This window comes from Schistocerca cancellata, chromosome 1 (genome assembly GCF_023864275.1).
Source record: "Schistocerca cancellata isolate TAMUIC-IGC-003103 chromosome 1, iqSchCanc2.1, whole genome shotgun sequence".
NCBI lineage: Eukaryota > Metazoa > Arthropoda > Insecta > Orthoptera > Acrididae > Schistocerca > Schistocerca cancellata.
The window spans coordinates 645,432,157-645,453,848 of NC_064626.1; the positions used below are offsets into that span (position 1 = coordinate 645,432,157).

General features: G+C 39.7%; 1 protein-coding gene across 3 annotated transcripts in view; it reads right to left on the bottom strand.

Moving 5' to 3' along the window:
- Positions 1-21,692, bottom strand: part of LOC126183396 (leukocyte tyrosine kinase receptor) — a 974,779-nt gene that overhangs the window by 397,077 nt on the left and 556,010 nt on the right. For all 3 annotated transcript variants that reach the window (XM_049925358.1, XM_049925343.1, XM_049925351.1), the window contains exon 9: positions 303-359. In XM_049925358.1, the coding sequence (XP_049781315.1) occupies positions 303-359 (57 nt within the window). The remainder of the gene's footprint in view (positions 1-302; positions 360-21,692) is intronic.

A 21,692-nucleotide genomic window follows, 5' to 3' on the forward strand; every position in this document is an offset into this window, starting at 1 on the left:
CAGTATTCCTCCTGTCTTCCTGTTCTATGAAGTGCCATAAAAAATTGGCACCATGAAGACTACCTTATATATTTCTATTCAAAGTTCATTTTTGAACCCTTCCATATCATGCCGTCTCTTCAGCCTGAGCTTAGGAGTTGATTTATCCATTATGATGAGGTACTTTTCTCTCCCTTTTTACCAAGGATAACGTACACACACACAAGTGTAAATCACTTTCTGTCAAATTGTCACTATGAGTAATAATGACCTCACCAGTTTCTGAAACTGTGAAGTACAAAAAGGACTGTATTGATACTCACTTGCTTCCCAGTATGATATGTTGTATCTGTAGTTGCCAGTTTCATTTTGAGGAACACCTGCAGACAAAATAAAAATTGTAAGTAGTTGTGGAACAAAATTAATGAACATAACTACATGAACAAGATTCTTCACTTCATGAAATAAAATGTTTGCAGTGTTGCTTGCATGTCTTGAAAAGAGTGCTGATTTTTCAATTACATCAAAAATAGAGAGCTCCACAAGAACAATCGAATGTTCCACTGAACAAAGGTTGCTTGGTTCAAAGGTTGCTTGGTTCATTTTACCAACAAGACGATATTCTTAATGACCTCAGCTTGCAGTGAATGATACAGAACAGACAACATACCTAGGGAAATCTAAAAGTGAATAAGTTTCACCTCCTGTACATGTTGCCAACCGTGTGGAGTAACGGTACTGACACAGTGAGGCACAACCTGTTAAACTCATCAACATCACAGACATTATTGAGCAGGATAAGTGAGAACAAGACAATATTCATATGACTGATACTGGTTTTTGTTAGATTTCACAGCATCACGGCAATGCCCCACATCCAGTCCTTCGCATTTTTGCACCAGGAACAATGCAGTCGAATCTTTCTCCCTCCATGTGGAGCCCAGCTGGCTGTGTTAGATGAGAAGAGTTTCAGTTTTTCTCCTGTGCCATGCATGATCAATAGGGTTCTATATGCCAGCACCTTTGGATCACATAACCTAGCACAAATGAAAATGTTTTCCATGATGTTTTGCCACCACAATGTACACCACCGAAGTTATCTCCATTTCATCCAGAACATCCAAAGACATGGTTTGCTATGGTAGAGAGTATTCTGGCTAGCCATGATAGTGTAACTAACACATTGTAGTATCCCATCTCATTAAACAGTGTTGGTGATTATGCATTTCTAATCAGTGACATGATTCAATAACCTCTAGTAATTGAAAAATTTGTTGCAGCAAAGGCTGCCTTACTGCAATGCTGGTTTACGTCATCTAAACAACAGGTAAAGTGGATGATTAATTCTGAAAACCTGGATGGCAGAATGACCTTCAAGTTCTGTAGGCACCTACGCGAGTTAACTGATACCCCACTTACACTGGAGAACACACTGTGATTAGATGGTTAAGTAAATTGCCTGCATGCTTAGAAGTTTCCATGATTTCTCATGAAGGTTATATAGAAGAGAACTTATCACTTATAGCTGATCAGATAATTTCACTCTCACAACAGTGCCATTACTATAGATTACAGTAATGGCAGTCAGTAACCTCTAAAACTTGGCAACAAGCAACCAAAGACAGCTGAGAGTGTAACAAGAGACACTACAGTGTCACAGCAGGTACACATCGGGTGCTAATGGGAATCCCAGTCATAGGCTGTTTGTGGCAGGTCATCTCACAGCCTAAAAGGATCAGAGTTCTGACTACAGCTGACAATGGGCACTTTGGTGCTGGTTCCACATACGTTTCAAGAGCCACGCTCGCAATGGCTCTTCATGTTGCTCGCACTGAAGCTCCATATGACACATTCCAAGTGCACCTACATACCAGACAAGCGAGCCAAACTAGTTTTGCTCGTATCTCCAAGAACAGTTCCGGATTATATGTTCTTGACAAAAATACAAGTAACTAGTTTCTTGTTGACACAGGCTCGCAGGTGCACACAATCCCAAAGACAGCAACTTGATCACAAATTCCAGATTTTCTCCAATAGCTATGAGCAGCTTACGATATGTCCATCAAACTGTATGGCACAACTATTTGCACTGTGAATTTGGGTCTACGTACAATCTTCAATTTAAAATTTACTTTTGATAAGGTTAATGAGTCATTGCTAAGTGTGGATTTTTTGCATTTTCACCTTTCACTGGAGCTTGAGGACGGCAAACTTTGCCAAATCAACAGTGGAGATGCAGTTGCAGGCCAACTGCCCACGCATTCACACCCACACTCTGCGGTTTCCAGCACTAAAGCAGCAAAAGGGTTTTGGGATGTTTACTGTTCCTTGCAAACCTGGCTTATATGAACAATAAATATGAAGACAGCAAGGTCAATCATAGAACCTTGTCTGAAGAAATCTAAATTTCACACACAACATTGACTGACACAGGAAATATCCAAAAGAAAACAAACATGATGTACCCCACATAATTTCAACCAGTTCCAACCCACAACATCCAGGTACCTTTACTAGAAATGAAAAAAACCACAGGAGTTGCAAGCAACTTTAGTGGTTCCTCCATGGAGGATGTGAAATAAGAGTGCAAGAATGCTATTTGACACGTTCAGAGCTGTACCAATCAGCTGGAGTTATCAGTGGCTGTCATAGGAAGGGATAAATCTTAATGTTTCTCATAATGTTTCATGCACAAACATCAAGGCATAGCTTCTGAGCGATGCAGGTCAGTCACAATAATGACAGTGTACTGCTTCCTTCTACCAATGTCACCAATGCTCTGTCTTTCATGACAAAAATGCGAGTTCTCAGTTGCAGAACTGTGTGTAAAATCAATACTATGCATGAATCTCCTGTCTTTTAAAAGACCCCTACATGCTGCTCCACCGAAGTACAGCTTTTGCAAGCAGACATACCCCCCCCCCCCCCCCCCTCCGATGAGTTTCAACACCAATCCCCTTGCACTGAAATTGGAGCTCATTGATATTGCAGCACCACTCTCACAACAGAATGACGTCTATTACACCCCTCACTCTCATAATGGCCAGTTTCTTAGGGCCCAGCCATATCTGAGTGAAAACCTAGAGATGTAAGGGTACCACCCCACAAATCAAGCGTGCGGAAACAGCTTAGCCATGCCCCCAACAGCACGGCTGGTCATGACACACAAGTTGAATGGGGACTGTCAGCCTGCACAATGGTATTCTGCACTGAAGGAGAGGGTTCTGTGGGGACTTCAAATCAATATCAATTGTGCACACATTGACATTACACTGACTAGCTTTCTTTGGTGTGGTAGTTCATCTTTGCTATGTACAGAGAAATCTGTTCTTTGTATCTGACTTATAATAACATCTCTGTACGGCTGTCTGTGTTATTTGTGATACAGTACCACAGTTTTATTCTCTTATCTGAGAGTGTTATGCTCAATCCCACAGATTTTCTACAGCATCAAAAAGTGAAGAGCACCTGAACAATAAGTCTAAAATATACACACAGACTGCTTCAAAATATATTTCAAATGTAAGAAAAAATCTTGTTATACAGCCAACATGAGGAACACACATGAAAAGCTCTGCGAAACTAACCAACATAGTACAGTGGATCAAAGGTAAATATATGTAATGTAATTCCTAGCCAGACAATACCATTCTAGAATGGTAAGTTTGAGAACTAACAAAGTATGGATATGAAGTAGAGTAAGACATTTTAAAATAAAAAGATTTTTTTTATCATGACATTCCTTCAATAATGGAAAAACTATGCTAGTGCATGAGAAGTTTGTTTACATGCAGAAAGACACTATAATTACAAGCAGTGATTGGTTTCCCTCAAGTGAGTACCTGCTTCCAGGTTATGGAAGCAGTTGCCATAAAAATATAGCACAAGAGAGACAACAGATATATAAAACATGTAACATAAGACATGCTAAAACTTGAGGCAGAAATGTTACATAACTTGGATTTAAACAATGGAGAATTCAGAATGGAATAACAGTCACATCATGAAAAGAACAGATTCTTACTCACCACAGAGAGGAGACACTGTGTCACAGACAAGCATAATGAGAAGACTGCTAAACATTTTAGCATTCAGACAAAAAGTCTTTCCTCAGATGCAGAACAGACATACACAAGCATGACACACACTCACAAAAATGCTACTGTCTATAGACCATTCTGCCCAACACGATGTGTTTTACTTCAGTGACTGCTTCACAGATTACGTCATCTGGATCCTTCTGGGATATTCCATATAAAGTAGGACCCCGATATTTAAAAGTTTAAAATTTGGTACTTTTAATATATTTTTTGAAAAGGCTGGACTTTTTACTGCATGGCAACAATGGTTTGTAGCCCATTATTGCTTTCTCTTCATAATTTGTAGCCATTTTTATAACGCCATATGTTTTTCATGTGATGAGAGTGTGAATTGTTGGAGACTTTGGACCTTCATTTCAACTAATTGGCAGGTAAAAATTAGCATATCATTATTTATATTATTGTTACATACCCAAATGTATCGTATAAAGAGTATAAAATGGTAATAGGTAAATTATAGGTTGGGGTAAATAATGTAATATAACAGTGTGAACTTTCATGTAACATGAGTCATTGTCATATAATTAAGTTTTTATACCAAGTGAGAAATTAGAGACAACTCTATCTTGTTCAGTAATTTACTTCTTAGTGTGAATGTGTAACTAATATCTCTACTAAAAATTTCCCAATTTCAACCAATATTATAAAAACAGAAAATTAAATGTCTAATGTGAGTCCTGAAATCTGACTCACAGTTGTATTATTTTAAGATTAGAAGAAGAGGATGCCCTTAGCAGCTGCAGAAAGGCAGAGTTAGAGAAGGGAAAAGTTACAGAGTGAAGGAAAATATAAAGAATTTTAGAAGAAGCATCTAGAAGAAGCTCAAAAAAGCCAGCAGAAACAGAAACAAAAGTTTCTACAGTTGAGTCAATGTAAGCAAGGTCTATTATTAGAAGAAATAAGAGTTAAAAACAGGGAGGGAGTTAGAAAATATAGGCAACAGAAGATGCAAAATCAGCAACCTAGTAAAGCAATTTTGTCACCGTATAAGTGACATAGTGCTCTGGGTAAAGCCATGGCTCAAGTGCTGCAACTGCTTACGTCTGTCAACTATACCTGAAGATGTGAAAGTAGTTTCAATATGGTCAGATGGACCTGTCTCACAATTTAAAAACAAATATATTACTGCTGCTGTGCCTCAATTTCCATCATTCCATAATGTGGAAATCTACTGGAAATTATTTACTACATTCCATGGTAAAGAAGCTGCAGGTGGAATTGATGCAGTTGCACAACGGCTAGTGGGGAATGCAGTAAAAAAGCAAAAATTCATAGTAACCGATACATCAACTTTCGCTCAGGTACCTGCAAGTACCACAACTATGCATGTTTTTCATGAGTCTATTGATAAAATTCAAGGATCAATGTGAAACTTAATCTGGCACAAATATTTTCTTCGGCACCATCAGTACTAAACATAAAATGCATTTACTGCTTTCACTACAAGAGAGGAGTACTGCAAACGTATCTGCTGTCTCCAAAGAATTTTGCTGCTGCAGATCATCATAGTGAAGAAACTATAGGAAGTGTGCAAATTGGAACCGGGTACAAAGTAGAATATGACAGTAAATTCAATGCTGGAGAAGTATGTGCAATTTTTGGAAATTCTTACTTAATCAGTGCAAGGGAGTGTGCTGGTCACTATTTGAAATGGCCTATAAAATGTGATGAAATTATAAAGAAAATTAATCCACTTCATGTTGTCAATGCAAGAGGATGTTTTCATTTCTCTGACTTTTAATTGAATTTACAATTCATTTTTCCAGATGTCATGGTCTTATAATTTTTCATAGCATTTTAAAAGTGAAATGTTAATGTTAAGTTTATCTTATTTGGCACATAATGTCATATTTTCATTTCTCTGCTTGCAGGAAAAAAGTTTTTCCAACAAGAAGTAGCAAGTAACATGAGTCACATAACATTGAGTCACATGCCTTTTTCAATATATTACAATATTTCACATGGTACAAATATTTTTCGAAATCTGTCAGTCTGTCATTTGAATGACAACCTAATAAGCATTTTCTGTGATAAATACCAGATCCATACTCCTAATAGTTTGAGGATACTTATGACCTAAAATGTACATTAGGAATAGGATGTCCCAAATTTGTAACATGATTCATGACATAAATCACATTCTTGTTCTTTAATGCTCTCCCCTGCTTAAATAACACTTCAAGATCTTTCTCTGAATAACACAATTTATAATGATGATTTACAAAAGAAAATATGGGTTTATAGACTGATAACAAGTCAACATAATAAAACATTGATTTCAAAATGTAACGTGAGTCACCATCGAATCTCCCTTCCTACTAATAACAAATTTTCTGAACTGCACTGGTGAGAACTCTCTCCACAACATTTCCTTCATTCTTATAACTCCCCCTTGCCTCAATATTCACTTTCCCTGTCCTCCATACCCTTCTCTGCTCCCACTCCAGCACTACACATACCTTCTATTCCACACACACACACACACACACACACACACACACACACACACAGTCTTTTACACTCCTCTATGTCTCTCCTCTCCCCTCCCCCCAGCACAGCTGCCCGAATCTGCACCTAGCAGCCCTATCCTGTCCCCACCACATCCCTGCTCGCTTACACGTCAGCACATTTTCCCTCACCCGTACCCTACTATCCCTCCCCCTCACCACCGCATGCTTCCTACTTATCCTGCCACTATCCCAGATAGTTGCTCACATCAGATGCTGGTGCAGCACACAGTTGGGCCCAAGCAGCCATGGACAGTAGCAGGTATTGTGTGAATTGTGGTGGTATGAGTTTTTTCTACTCTGAAGAAGGACTTTTTGCCTGAAAGCTAAAAAGCAGATGGTTTAGATCGCTCGCTGGCTACACTCTTACCTTGTTGGTAGTATTCATTTACTGTTGATTAAGATGTGTATAATCTTTGTCATGATCAGGCAAGTTATTAAGGTTGGATAATTGAAAAACCACCATGTCCATGTTGTAGGGATTGGTGTCTTTGGCTACTAATCCATAGATCATGTGTCTCTGTTTCATTCTCAGCCACTGATTGGCCTCAAGATGAAAGAATCAGTAATGAAAGAAGGCAGGAGGATGCAGAAGGCAATTGTAATCACTGTGTTAAAGGCATATAAAATGCAGTGAACAGGCACACAGTCTTTTAAAATACTCCCAGGATGATTGTAAAAGTTTCTAGAAGTAAATTAGTCTCCAGTTCTAACCTACACATGGAGACTAACAAGGAGGTGGTTATTGGAAAAGCGAAGAAAAAGTTAGCATTCTAAAAACAAGAAAAGAAATGCTGTTAGTTATCAGGAATCTGGAGATTCTGAAAATAGAGATGAACAGGGTACTCTTTGTCTCGGTAAGGCTTGATGAAGTGAAATGGAAAGCAGATGATTACATGATAATAACAGCAGAATCAACAAATGGTGGCATTAGCATAATTATCAACAGAAAGGTAGAGAACAGAAGGAGTTAGAATGAGTCACACAGTAATTGAATAACTCTTTTGAGGACCGAAACTAAACCAACACTAGCAACTACTGTACAGGTTTGTACGGTCATAACATAAGCTGATAATCAGGAAATAGGGAAAATATTAGAATAAATAGAGAAATTGCTACAAATGTGAAACTGGATGAACATTTGACAGTCTAGGTTAATGGGGAAAGTACAGCACACAGGCTTACTGGAGAATATTGGTTGTGGGGAAGGACGGGAGAAGAGAGAAGTTTCTATAGATCTCCATACATTTCAGCTGGTTGTTTTTACTTTCATTAATAAAATCCTCAATATTGGCAGTAAAAATCAAATGTAACATCTTGTATTAACATGTTTTTGAAAGCCAAACAAACTTTTGCTGATGGTGTATTTCCACTAACATGCTGAGAAATTCTGAAATGCATTTGTTTTCCAAAAAATTTTGAAAAAACTTGTAAGCAGTCAGATTGGCCAATATTTAACAGCTACTGCCTTGTTTTTTCGCGTATAGTAGTTTTTTTAACAGCTGCATACTCGAGACATTCCAGAATTATTCCTTGTTCAAGTGAAGCATCAGAAGTATGACAAAGGATTTCACTTACATGGCAGTAATAGTTTGTTACTAACTTACTACATATGTTGCCAACTCTAGTAGAGTTTTTAGTTTTCAGAGAGTTAATTATTCAGTCATTTATAATAAAATTACTGTCGACAAAAGGATATGTTTCAATCTGCTAGGTGCACAGGCTTCCATAAACCTCACAGGTTGATTTCTCGAGCCTTGTGGAATTATTTGTTCTGTTTTTATTACGAATGGTTGTTGAATTTATCAGCAACTACTTCTTGATCAGTAACCAAATAATCTTTATTATTTATTTTGATATAGCCTATTCTTACATATTGCAATTTTTCTCATTTTCTTCTTCACAAATCTGCAAAACTCTGACTGAGTTATCTATTTCTGCCTGCAAGATTGTGTTTTTCTTTCTGCATGGTTTTGTCAAGAGTTTTACTATACACATTGTAATGGCTCATATTATTAGCACCATTACATCTATTGGCTGATTCATGAAGCTTTCTTTCAGTTATGCCAATACAAGAAATTTAGATGCTGTTATTAATTCAAAGCCTAATTTATTTGGAGCTTTCCTCTCACTAATTTTTTAGGTGATATTTGTAAATTGATTTACATTTTAATTAAATTTGAAGTTAACTTCAGTGACAGCATATACTAGAGACTAGTCTTCAAGTTTGTTGATGCTGATTAGAGTTAGTTTGTGTCTGCTTCAGATTTTTCTTTAAATTTACTTTTCTCTTCATACTGATATGATTTGCGATGTGGACCCATCCATCACAGTCTGAGAGGCTGCTTAGAATTCTTTGACTATTAAATTGTATCTATAAAAGTATTATCCAGTTCTGTAGCCAAGGTCAATAACACATGCCTGTGCAGTGGCGCTTGGCTCAGGTAAGCCAATTCAGATTCTGGTGATGAGTGAATTTTTCACTGCCCATATTTGTCTGGCAAGGGAAGGAGAGGTGGTGGTGAGAAGTTACTCAGTTTCTGAGAACTAATCTTTATGACAATGTTCTGGGTTAAATCCCAAACCTCTCCACAGTGTCTCATGATGTGAGGGAATATGAAGCCATTGACAGTGTTCTGTTTGCTGGATCAGGATGTTAAGCCTTTTCTGCCATTATCACAATATAACACAAACACTACACTCTACATGCACCCGTTACATTCACCTGCACTCCACAATTACACATATGGCACAACTCTAACATATCTGCAAGGAAAGGGGCTGATGTATGAGAGGAAAGAACATCCACTCTTTTTTAATAAAAATATGAATTATATGTTCAAATACTGGAACTGGCTGCTACTCTTGTAGGATATTACACCACTGATACTAAGTTGTAAGGGTACATCAGGTGTTCCAGGTCTGTCCTGTTTTTATTAGCTATAAAGTTCACATTAAGGCCAGCCACTATACAGACTGAATTAATTTTTCTGTACATGTGAGATGAAAGTGACTCACCAAGTCTCAGAAAAATACTCAAATTTACAGTTGATGCCCTGTAAACTAATAGCGCTGTATGACTACCAGCTGTTATTTTAATGCCACATATCTCAAAGTGCTGTTCAGAACAACATTTACGTAGACATCTACATCATTTCAAACAAAAACAGCAATTCCACCTTTTCCAAATACAGATCTGCAATACTGATACAGTAGGGCAGTTAAAGTTCTCAGTCTGCCACACATGAATTCCATGTGTAATGTGATGTTCTAAAAAACAGGGTGTACTGGGTTCATTTCTATATTCTTCGTCTTACAAATACAGTATATTACCAATTGGTCTATCTTGTTTCTCAAACCTCTCACAGTGGGTGAAATATTGGATACCATTGGTTCTTGTTCACTTTTGAACTAGTATCGTATTCATTTGGAATGAGAGCTATCTCTCTCTGTACAAATTTGGTACTGTAGTTCTGATTAAGGCATTAGCAATAGGATGGCAAAGACAAAAGACTTCATTCATCAGTTAATATTGGTTATGAAGAATACAATTGCAGCTAGACAGATAATATCAACGTTCTGTTGCCTTATCCCTAGTCATTTTGATAACAGTATAAAAAAAAGTCTTAAAAGCTCACTGTCTGGTGCAGATCACACATCTTCTGTACTTCTCTGAAATGAGGTAAATTTCTTTTTTCCTGTGCATGTTAAATGCAAAGGAAAATTAAAATCTAATGGAACAGTATCTGACTTCAGTTTTTGCCCGACACTACAATGCCTCAGTAACAAACAGTCTAGCAAAAAATGTTTGCTCCATATGTTACAGCACTGTGGTCACTCAGCTTACAAATATTTCTTTTTCAAAATGTACCTCATACTTCATCTATGGGACAACTGTTTCCAATATGAATGATCACAGTATTAAAAATAAAGTAGCAAAGTTTAAATCACCGAGAGAGAACGTAGTTCACAGTTCATAAATAGATATACGAGGACTACCTGGAAAGTATCTGTCATAAGGTTGTAAATAAAATACAGGTACCACAATAGTTGAAGCAAATCTGTTGTTGTTGTTGTGGTCTCCAGTCCTGAGACTGGTTTGATGCAGCTCTCCATGCTACTCAATTCTGTGCAAGCTTCTTCATCTCCCAGTACCTACTGCAATCTACATCCTTCTGAATCTGCTTAGTGTATTCATCTCTTGGTCTCCATCTACATTTTTACCCCCCACACTGCCCTACAATGCTAAATTTGTGATCCCTTTATGCCTCAGAACATGTCCTACCAACCGGTCCCTTCTTCTTGTCAAGTTGTGTCACAAACTCCTCTTCTCCCCAATTCTATTCAATACCTCCTCATTAGTTACGTGATCTACCCATCTAATCTTCAACATTCTTCTGTAGCACCACATTTCGAAAGCTTCTATTCTCTTCTTGTCCAAACTATTTATCATCCATGTTTCACTTCCATACACGGCTACACTCCACACAAATACTTTCAGAAACGACTTCCTGACACTTAAATCTATACTCGATGTTAACAAATTTCTCTTCCTCAGAAACGCTTTCCTTGCCATTGCCAGTCTAAATTTTATATCCTCTCTACTTCGACCATCATTAGTTATTTTGCTCCCCAAATAGCAAAACTCCTTTACTACTTTAAGTGCCTCATTTCCTAATCTAATTCCCTCAGCATTACCCGACTTATTTCGACTACATTCCATTATCCCCGTTTTGCTTTTGTTGATGTTCATCTTATATCTTCCTTCCAAGACATTGTCCATTCCGTTCAACTGCTCTTCCAAGTCCTTTTCTGTCTCTGACAGAATTACAATGTCATCGGCCAACCTCAAAGTTTTTATTTCTTCTCCATGTATTTTAATACCTACGATCGTCGATGGTGCGCACTGTCTGTCCAATGTCTTCCCACACGCACAGGGAATCTGCTATATGCCAGCCTTCCGCAAACCGTGATCGTCTTTGGCACTTGCCAATAATGATCGTGTTTTATTGGGCGGGCAAAAGACAGTTCCTACTCGGTGTTTGCTCAATATTCGTCCTATTTTCCCCGATAGTGCGCCATTATACGATATATAGGCGGTGACTATCTCTTCCTCCGTGACTTAGATTGGACAGACAGTGCGCACCATCGAAGATCGTTGCCGAGAGCATCAGAGGCACACTCGACTTATGTACCCCAACAAGTCGGCAGTCGAAGAGCACTGTTTGTCCGAAAATCACGAAATGGACTACCAACATACCAGGGTCTTGGCACAGACATCTAAATACTGGGACAGCGTCATTAGAGAGGCTATCGAAATTCGTACCAGGGACGGACTCATCAACAGAGATTGCGGCTATGACCTCAGCAAGGCATGGGAACCAGCACTGAGTCTAATTAAAAAAAGGCTCAGCAAAGAAAACGAAAGAGCGACCAGGGCGGACGAGGCAGTTACACCGACGCCACCACAGACGCCGACGCCAGCCTCTCACCGACCGCCGACGCGCGGCCGCGGGCGCGGACCACGGAGAGAACGCCTCGCGGAGGAAGGGGATTTAGGACGGCCGCCCGCCCTCAGGAGCTCAGTTCGTCAGCGCACCTGACGATGGCGACATGTGTGATCGCCGATATATTGTGCCCGTTGGACACTATGGACCGGCAGTACACCCGTGAACTGTTCGAGCAAGAAATACGCTGGGAGAAGTTGAAGAATCAGATCATGTATTAAAACTGCATCTTTGAAACACTCACTACATATCATGGATTAGATATAAGGTTTTGTCATATCTCTTAACAAACTGGTAATTTCTCCCTGCATTCTGCCACATGAGGGCTGAGATTGCAGGCAGCCTATGCAGCCTCAGATCTACGATATTTCCGAACCGGGGCAAACACTTGATAATGCTCCCTTCCTCCCTCTCCCCCCCCCCCCCCCACCACCCAAAAAAAAAAGAAAATCTTCTCGAGCATTTGAGAGAGGACGTAAAAAATTTTTAAAAAATCGATTTTTCGAAAGCATGTTCACTTTGCAGCGCACATTTTCTGATTAGTTTGATACATAAAACATATATTTTCGAGGAAATGTGAGACATGTTATTTGGTATTAAGTGTGCTAAACTGTAATGCCACGCCTCTTCAGAAAGCATTCTTCTATTCGCTCTGTGAAATTCAAACATGTATAGTTTGTAATGGAAGCCATCGAGTCTATATTCACGACAGTGGAAATTAAAATGTCGTGCGGTGCCTCTCCTGCTCCAAGACGGCCGGTTTGACATCCTACCCTCTTTACTGTTATTATTCGTTTTAAACTCTCAATTAGTACTAGGTGGGATTATTTGTGACCGGGAGAATAAGAACTCTTCAAAAATTTGCACTCTTTATTGCGTATTTGCTAATAACTTTCTATTTTGTGTAGCATAAAATTAAATATAGGAAACATAAAACAGTAAAGATATGAGACAAGAGAGTATTAAGTCCTTTGGTCCCAGCATTTTTTTTCTCTGTGTCTTGCAACAGCTTTACATGGCTTGTTTCCCTTTCTGCGAAAGAACCTATTATCTCATTAAAGTCCGTCAAACGTTTTGCTACATGAAAACTCAAACTGTCGTTGTCTAATACTGAAAAAGTTGCTAAGACAAATCATACACGACTGGTGTGGTCTCTCGAATTGATAATGTTTATTTTGTCACTGTCTGTTAGATAAAACGAAATAGCTCTTTCTAATATTGCAGCAATAGTAATACGCCAAAAACGCGAGACTGTTTTGGCACAAATGGTCATTTTTATTTACCTCATCTAAATAAATAACACGACAAAATATCATTCACGAAGTACTAATATCAAATACTTACTAGCCTTACAACAAGCAAAAAAGTTTTATGTTAGGAAATAGTTTCACATTTCATTCATGCACTCCATTTTCTCAAGCATGAGATCGAGAAGTAGTAAGAAATTTCTATATAAATTTGGAGCCCTCATATTCTTCTATATAATTCGTGTGACGTCCCCGTTTTTTCTCGTTCTTCGTTCGAACAATCGTGTCATCACTAATTCTGTACCTTTCGTGTCATTGTCAAAACTTATTCTCCGGTTAACTTCCCTATTCCTGCCAGGATCACCGGTTCAGTTACCCCGCGTTTACCGGTTAGGCATTATTAAGTGTTCGTACAATGCGTTTTCCGCGCTGTCGCAAGAACAGAACTTATGCGGCAGCTAAACGGGGATTGCACAACTGACCATTAATACAGTAGGGTTCTGTCAAAATTGGATTTTCTTGGATACACAGAGAAGATAATATGTAATCTTTCTTACCTGTTAGTCGTTCATTTCCCCTCTGGTAGTCGAAATCTATGGATTCCACTAATAATTATAATAACGCTTATCATTCGCACAACCACATAAACAGCTGTTGGCATTCAACCGTTTGCGTTTATTCGGCTCTGCTCATATAACCCCGTCCCCTTTCGTCTGGGGGAAAGTTTTTTATTTCTAGACGCGAAGGGAACTCCCCTGGCAGAGACATCACGCTCACTGCGCAGGGATTCAAAATCAACTTACGAATCATTCAAAAATCAACTTATTATGTGTTAAAAATGGTCAAAAGGCAACTGAGATGCATATCAAAATGATATGAATAATCGATGGACTAACGGGCGATGGATACTATGCGCTTTGTAAAACAAGATTTGATATCCCGGTTTGCTTCCCCTCCTCTCTCTCTCTCTCTCTCTCTCTCTCTCTCTCTCTAATCCGGACCTGAGCCCTTTCTTCAATTCTTCATCGGAGTCAGGCAAGTTTTCATGCGCACGAAGAGGTGTAACTAACTCGTTTGCTAAGTATTAACTGTACGACGGGGGTTCGATAGCATCCCGTGTAGACTGACGCACCGAGTCTTGCCGCGCAAAGTGCAGCCGAGCATTGTCGTGCTTATTTTGAATGTTTCTTCTCTTTTCTTATTTTCGTAGTGGGCTTCAGAACTTATTTTCGTTTCACTTTCCATTGAATTCACAAACTAGATTCCCTTAGAGCTCCAGAAAACGGTAGCCATAACGTTCTGCCTGATAGTTTTGCATGCTTCTTTCTTATTTCTTGATGGCCCTACACCTCTGATTGTTGATTTGTCTCCGCGTTGCATAGTAAATCCATGTTTCGCCAACAACAGTGTCTCTAGATTGAGTTTTTTTTTTTTTTTTTTTTTTTTTTTTGTAATCTTGGGTAAAGTTCTTTTGGGGGGAACGATTGTGGGAACGAAAACTTTGGGGAAAAAATTTCGGCAGTGGGGAAGTATTTTTTCTGCATAACGAAACTGCTAATACTATCTCTGACATTTTAGTTAAAATAACACGTATTTAGTTTTATAGATATGCTTTCTCTCTCTCTCTCTCTCTCTCTCTCTCTCTCTCTCTCCAAATCAATCAATACCCCTTTCCTTTTTTCGTATCTGGTGTTTGGTGTTAGCTTCACATCAGTGGCTGCAAGACAGAGATACAAGTATAGCACATATCGATCTCACAGCGTGTTCAGACACTGCTAGCCTAAGCTACCGGCCCATGCAATGCCTGGTGCAACTTTTTATTTCTCCCTTAAAGAACTAAAGAGAGAATTAAAAATTTTGTATGTGTGAAAGATAATAAGCAGTTATTTCGACCGACATTTGTCAACTGGTTGGTATTTCCTCAAACTTAAGTACAACTATGTAGAATCTTCATTGTAGCACATTGCGTCCATTTCTAGCTCTTTCTTACGTTCGCAAAGGAAGTAATTTACTCCGAACACAGCTGCCGAAAGTTTCGGGTTTAGATGTACAGGGCTATTACAAATGATTGAAGCGATTTCATAAATTCACTGTAGCTCCATTCATTGACATATGGTCACGACACACTACAGATACATAGAAAAACTCAGTTTTTTTCGGCTGAAGCCGCACTTCAGGTTTCTGCCGCCAGAGCGCTCGAGAGCGCAGTGAAACAAAATGGCGACAGGAGCCGAGAAAGCATATGTCGTGCTTGAAATTCACTCACATCAGTCAGTCATAACAGTGCAACGTCACTTCAGGACGAAGATCAACAAAGATCCACCAACTGCTAACTCCATTCGGCGATGGTATGCGCAGTTTAAAGCTTCTGGATGCCTCTGTAAGGGGAAATCAACAGGTCGGCCTGCAGTGAGCGAAGAAACGGTTGAACGCGTGCGGGCAAGTTTCACGCGTAGCCCGCGGAAGTCGACGGATAAAGCAAGCAGGGAGCTAAACGTACCACAGCCGATGGTTTGGAAAATCTTACGGAAAAGGCTAAAGCAGAAGCCTTACCGTTTACAATTGCTACAAGCCCTGACACCCGATGACAAAGTCAAACGCTTTGAATTTTCGGCGCGGTTGCAACAGCTCATGGAAGAGGATGCGTTCAGTGCGAAACTTGTTTTCAGTGATGAAGCAACATTTTTTATTAATGGTGAAGTGAACAAACACAATGTGTGAATCTGGGCGGTAGAGAATCCTCACACATTCGTGCAGCAAATTCGCAATTCACCAAAAGTTAACGTGTTTTGTGCAATCTCACGGTTTAAAGTTTACGGCCCCTTTTTCTTCTGCGAAAAAAACGTTACAGGACACGTGTATCTGGACATGCTGGAAAATTGGCTCATGCCACAACTGGAGACCGACTGCGCCGACTTCATCTTTCAACAGGATGGTGCTCCACCGCACTTCCATCACGATGTTCGGCATTTCTTAAACAGGAGATTGGAAAACCGATGGATCGGTCGTGGTGGAGAACACGATCAGCAATTCATGTCATGGCCTCCACGCTCTCCCGACTTAACCCCATGCGATTTCTTTCTGTGGGGTTATGTGAAAGATTCAGTGTTTAAACCTCCTCTACCAAGAAACGAGCCAGAACTGCGAGCTCGCATCAACGATGCTTTTGAACTCATCGATGGGGACATGCTGCGCCAAGTGTGGGAGGCACTCGATTATCGGCTTGATGTCTGCCGAATCAGTAAAGGGGCACATATCGAACATTTGTGAATGCCTAAAAAAACTTTTTGAGTTTTTGTATGTGTGTGCAAAGCGTTGTGAAAATATCTCAAATAATAAAGTTATTGTAGAGCTGTGAAATCGCTTCAATCATTTGTAATAACACTGTATTTGGTAATGTTTTTTTGGGGGTTTTGTTTGTTGTGTTTGCTGGTGCTGTGATTTTAGGGTGTATTAACTGAAAGAGAGGAAGTAGGTATCTATTACCTAAACTATTTACCACGCGAAGATCTCGGCCAGCAACGGCAGCCCAGCCACAATTTTCTGGTAAGTTTCTGAATTTCTCCGTACTTCACTAAATGCAAACTAGAGTTTCAATCTTGTCTAAAAAGCTACAAATAAGCAATTTTCATTTTATTTTTAGAATAAATTCAATTATGATGAAATCACGCTGTATTATATGATACCATTCCGATACTGCTTATTGAGTGAGGTCAGCAAGTAGTTAGTAGAGCGCTGAAATATGGAAGGTTGGGTACTGTTTACTGAATAGTGTTTTTACTTATGTTGAGTAGGCTCTGTGGGTTTTCGTGTTGTTTCGTATGCCACTAAAATAAGAAGTAACTATGTATTAATGGTAGCCGGCCAGAGTGGCCGAGCGGTTCTAGGCGCTACAGTCTGGAACTGCGCGACCGCCACGGTCGCAGGGTCGAACCCTGCCTCGGGCATGGATGTGTGTGATGTCCTTAGGTTAGTTAGGTTTAATTAGTTCTAAGTTCTAGGCGACTGATGACCTCAGAAGTTAAGTCGCATAGTGCTCAGAGCCATTTGAACCATTTGATATAATTATAGTAACACGCGCTGACTTGTGCTAAACATGAGGCATGAAAATTTGTACTCAATGTAAAAGGATTATAGAATTTAATGTTTGTTTGATAAGTGAAACACCAATATGCCTATTTTTTTACTGTTTTACTCTTTAACATTTACTAAACATTACCTTGTAAGTTTTCATAGTTGGTTTTCTGTGGTCAGGATAAATATTCCAGTGCTATGGCACGCCATGTAACAAAAACTGCTTTTGTTGCTCCCGAACAGTGATTAAACGATGCAAATTTTATACAGGGCTTAATTTCGGCCGGCACCTCCAGGGGAATTTATTTTGAACATGACAAGTCCAGCCGTTCTCGCTTCCCACGCCCGGGTTCGATTCCCGGCGGGGTCAGGGATTTTCTCTGCCTCGTGATGACTGCGTGTTGTCTGCTGTCCTTAGGTTAGTTAGGTTTAAGTAGTTCTAAGTTCTAGGGGACTGATGACCATAGATGTTAAGTCCCATAGTGCTCAGAGCCATTTGACAAGTCCAGCCTGGAGATTTAAAATAGTACACTTGTATTAAACAGCAATCTAATTATAATTTGCCGTGCTGTGCCGGCACTGGTGAATGTGACAATGGGCGACCAACATGATGTGGTGAAATATCTTCACTACTATTCATCGCTACATGTTTTATTAGTTAATACTGGACACACGTTCACCCAGCACCTCCAATGCAACTGACTGAACGTTGCGACTGGCAGCAGTTGCAGTCTCGTAGTCACGAAGACTACTGACTTGGGCCGATATGTGTGAGACTGCTAAAAATAGTTCAAATGGCTCTAAGCACTATGGGACTTAACATCTGAAGTCATCAGTCCCCTAGCCTTAGAACTACTTAAACCTAACTAAGCTAAGGACGTCAAACACATCCAAGCCCGAGGCAGGATTCGAACCTGCGACCGCAGCAGCTGCATGGTTCCGGACTGAAGCTCCTAGAAACGCTCGGTCACTGCTAGGGAACAGCCGGTAGCATCTACATCTACATCTACATCTACATTTACACTCCGCAAGCCACCCAACGGTGTGTGGCGGAGGGCACTCTACGTGCCACTGTCATTACCTCCCTTTCCTGTTCCAGTCGCGTATGGTTCGCGGGAAGAACGACTGTCTGAAAGCCTCCGTGCGCGCTCTAATCTCTCTAATTTTACATTCGTGATCTCCTCGGGAGGTATAAGTAGGGGGAAGCAATACATTCGACACCTCATCCAGAAACGCACCCTCTCGAAACCTGGCGAGCAAGCTACACCGCGATGCAGAGCGCCTCTCTTGCAGAGTCTGCCACTTGAGTTTGTTAAACATCTCCGTAACGCTATCACGGTTACCAAATAACCCTGTGACGAAACGCGCCGCTCTCCTTTGGATCTTCTCTATCTCCTCCGTCAACCCGATCTGGTACGGATCCCACACTGATGCGCAATACTCAAGTATAGGTCGAACGAGTGATTTGTAAGCCACCTCCTTTGTTGATGGACTACATTTTCTAAGGATTCTCCCAATGAATCTCAACCTGGTACCCGCCTTACCAACAATTAATTTTATATGATCATTCCACTTCAAATCGTTCCGCACGCATACTCCCAGATATTTTACAGAAGTAACTGCTACCAGTGTTTGTTCTGCTATCATATAATCATACAATAAAGGATCCTTCTTTCTATGTATTCGCAATACATTACATTTGTCTATGTTAAGGGTCAGTTGCCACTCCCTGCACCAAGTGCCTATCCGCTGCAGATCTTCCTGCATTTCGCTACAATTTTCTAATGCTGCAACTTCTCTGTATACTACAGTATCATCCGCGAAAAGCCGCATGGAATTTCCGACACTATCTACTAGGTCATTTATATATATTGTGAAAAGCAATGGTCCCATAACACTCCCCTGTGGCACGCCAGAGGTTACTTTAACGTCTGTAGACGTCTCTCCATTGATAACAACATGCTGTGTTCTGTTTGCTAAAAACTCTTCAATCCAGCCACACAGCTGGTCTGATATTCCGTAGGCTCTTACTTTGTTTATCAGGCGACAGTGCGGAACTGTATCGAACGCCTTCCGGAAGTCAAGGAAAATAGCATCTACCTGGGAGCCTGTATCTACTGTTATTTATGTTAAATCTTGTGCACTTTTGTTTTGATTAAAAGAAATTTTGTTTTAAAAACCTGAACTTAAGAACAGTCTTATATATAAAAAAAAACGATTTATCATTGTAAGTTTTCTCAAAAATTTTCAAAAATCAAGACTTGTGATTTTTATGTGTATGTGGGTGGGTGGGGAGCTGTATGGTTAAAGGAGGTGCGTTTGGGGCCTTCGGCACCTACAGTTTTAAAATGAAATACTAGACTTGCATCAATTTGATGCTCTTTAGCTGCATTGTTCATTGTCCTCAGCGTCGAAACCTTCTTTCTAGCTCCTTGAAAAAAGCATTATTTGGCCTCACACTAGAGCATTAGTGGAGATAAACTGTCATCAGTTTTCAGGAAGTCGAACAATGACTTGTTTTTTACTTTAATGAATTCGTAGATGTATTTTTCTAAAATACCAAAATAGTGATCTAATCAGAAAACTAAAGAGACAACTTTCTATATTTACTTATTTAGCTTACAGTCGAATGGAATTCAAGGTTCTTCCGTCGATGGGATGTAATGTTTACCATGGGCTGATAAATTCTCTTTCGTTAAATTTTCAACCTTTTTTATTTTATTTATTTATCTACATCATTTTCAGACAGTGACAGGATAGAAATTTCATCAGTCAAAGCTGCTGGCAAACCTTTCGGGATGTGATGTCGTGGCCCAGGAAACTCTTCCGTTCCTGACGTTTCGTCCAGGACTGCGCCGGACATCACCAGAGACGCTCTTCGGTTGAGTCTTGCCGACTGACTGGTCGGACGTGCGAGAGTGACATGTGAAGAGCAGAGATAATCCTTGTCAGCGATAAAACTTAGCTATCGATTGTCGTCTTGTCTGCCTAGCAATTCTGCAGAGCTACTGTCCATATGCTGCTAAGTTTCTTTGCCTCCTTTCTTGGACCACGACCTTACATCCCGAAAGGTTTACCAGCAGCTATGTCATCCGGTCGTGAAAGCCTTCATTCTATTTATCAGTCAAGTACTATAAATACTGAACTTTTGTTCTGTAAAGTTGTCTTTGAGATATTGTTATCAATTTTTACGTAGCTTAGTTTGGACTTCAAAACGCGCAAGCCTTGATAGGGTGCTTCTACTGAATCCGTGGCTTGACGTAGGATGTCACGATAAACAGGCAAACGTCTAACAGCGCTGTGCGTCCCTTACCTTACTCGCAATTCAATACTGAACACAAACTGACATTTTTGCGGATTAAGTAGCTCTCGCTGTCCATCGAACTTGGTGTATTGCACCTGCTGGCCGAGTCTTAAATTTTCTATGTATCTCCGCTTAAAAATATCACAGAAATCTCTGTCAGCTGTCGATAATCATCTCTGACTAATTCTTTAGGCAATTCAGTTCGGTAAAACTCAAGCAGATTGTCAATTTCGGACAGTCAGGTGCAATGCCAGCTTTCCTTTACACGACTATATTTTTATTTTGATCGGTACTTTTCCAGTAATCTCGGAACTTTTTGAAGTGTGGAATATCAGGATTTGTTGTCACTTGGCTGAGTTTGTGGTTTTACTTCGAACACGCTTTTTAATACCAATTCATAGACGTGATGGCTGTAAGCAAAAATAACCATATCCCTGTTAAATTTTTGATTAAGAAGCACACAGGTACAACTGATTAATCGATATGACTCATATCTGAAGCTGTAGTGTCACAACAAAAAATTTGCACTTTCCTATCTTCAAGATGTCAGTTTACAATTGCGTTACAAACGGCTTGCGTCTGTTGGAATCCTGAAGAGGTTTCTATCCTAGGCACAACAATAAGTTCTATTTGTTCAAATATGAAGTAACTCTTGGAATACATTCTTCTTTTAATTTACGATCATATAAAGCAGGCAAAAGCTGGCCATCCTATTGAAGAATGACAACATCTGGTACCTCGTTTTGGGCTTCCGCACACTCTTTCCGTTATTCTGTACGAATTCTCTGAATGGACAACTTACTTGTAGGAAATTCATCAGTATTATAGCCAAGTGTTTAAACAGAGCTTCAAGAATAAACACTGAATCTTTCGTACTTAATTAGCAACTACCTATTGCTACTAATTTTGGAGTAATGAAACTTTTCCACACAGTTGTAGATGTATGTTCTCGAACAGAGGTGGAAAATCTTGTA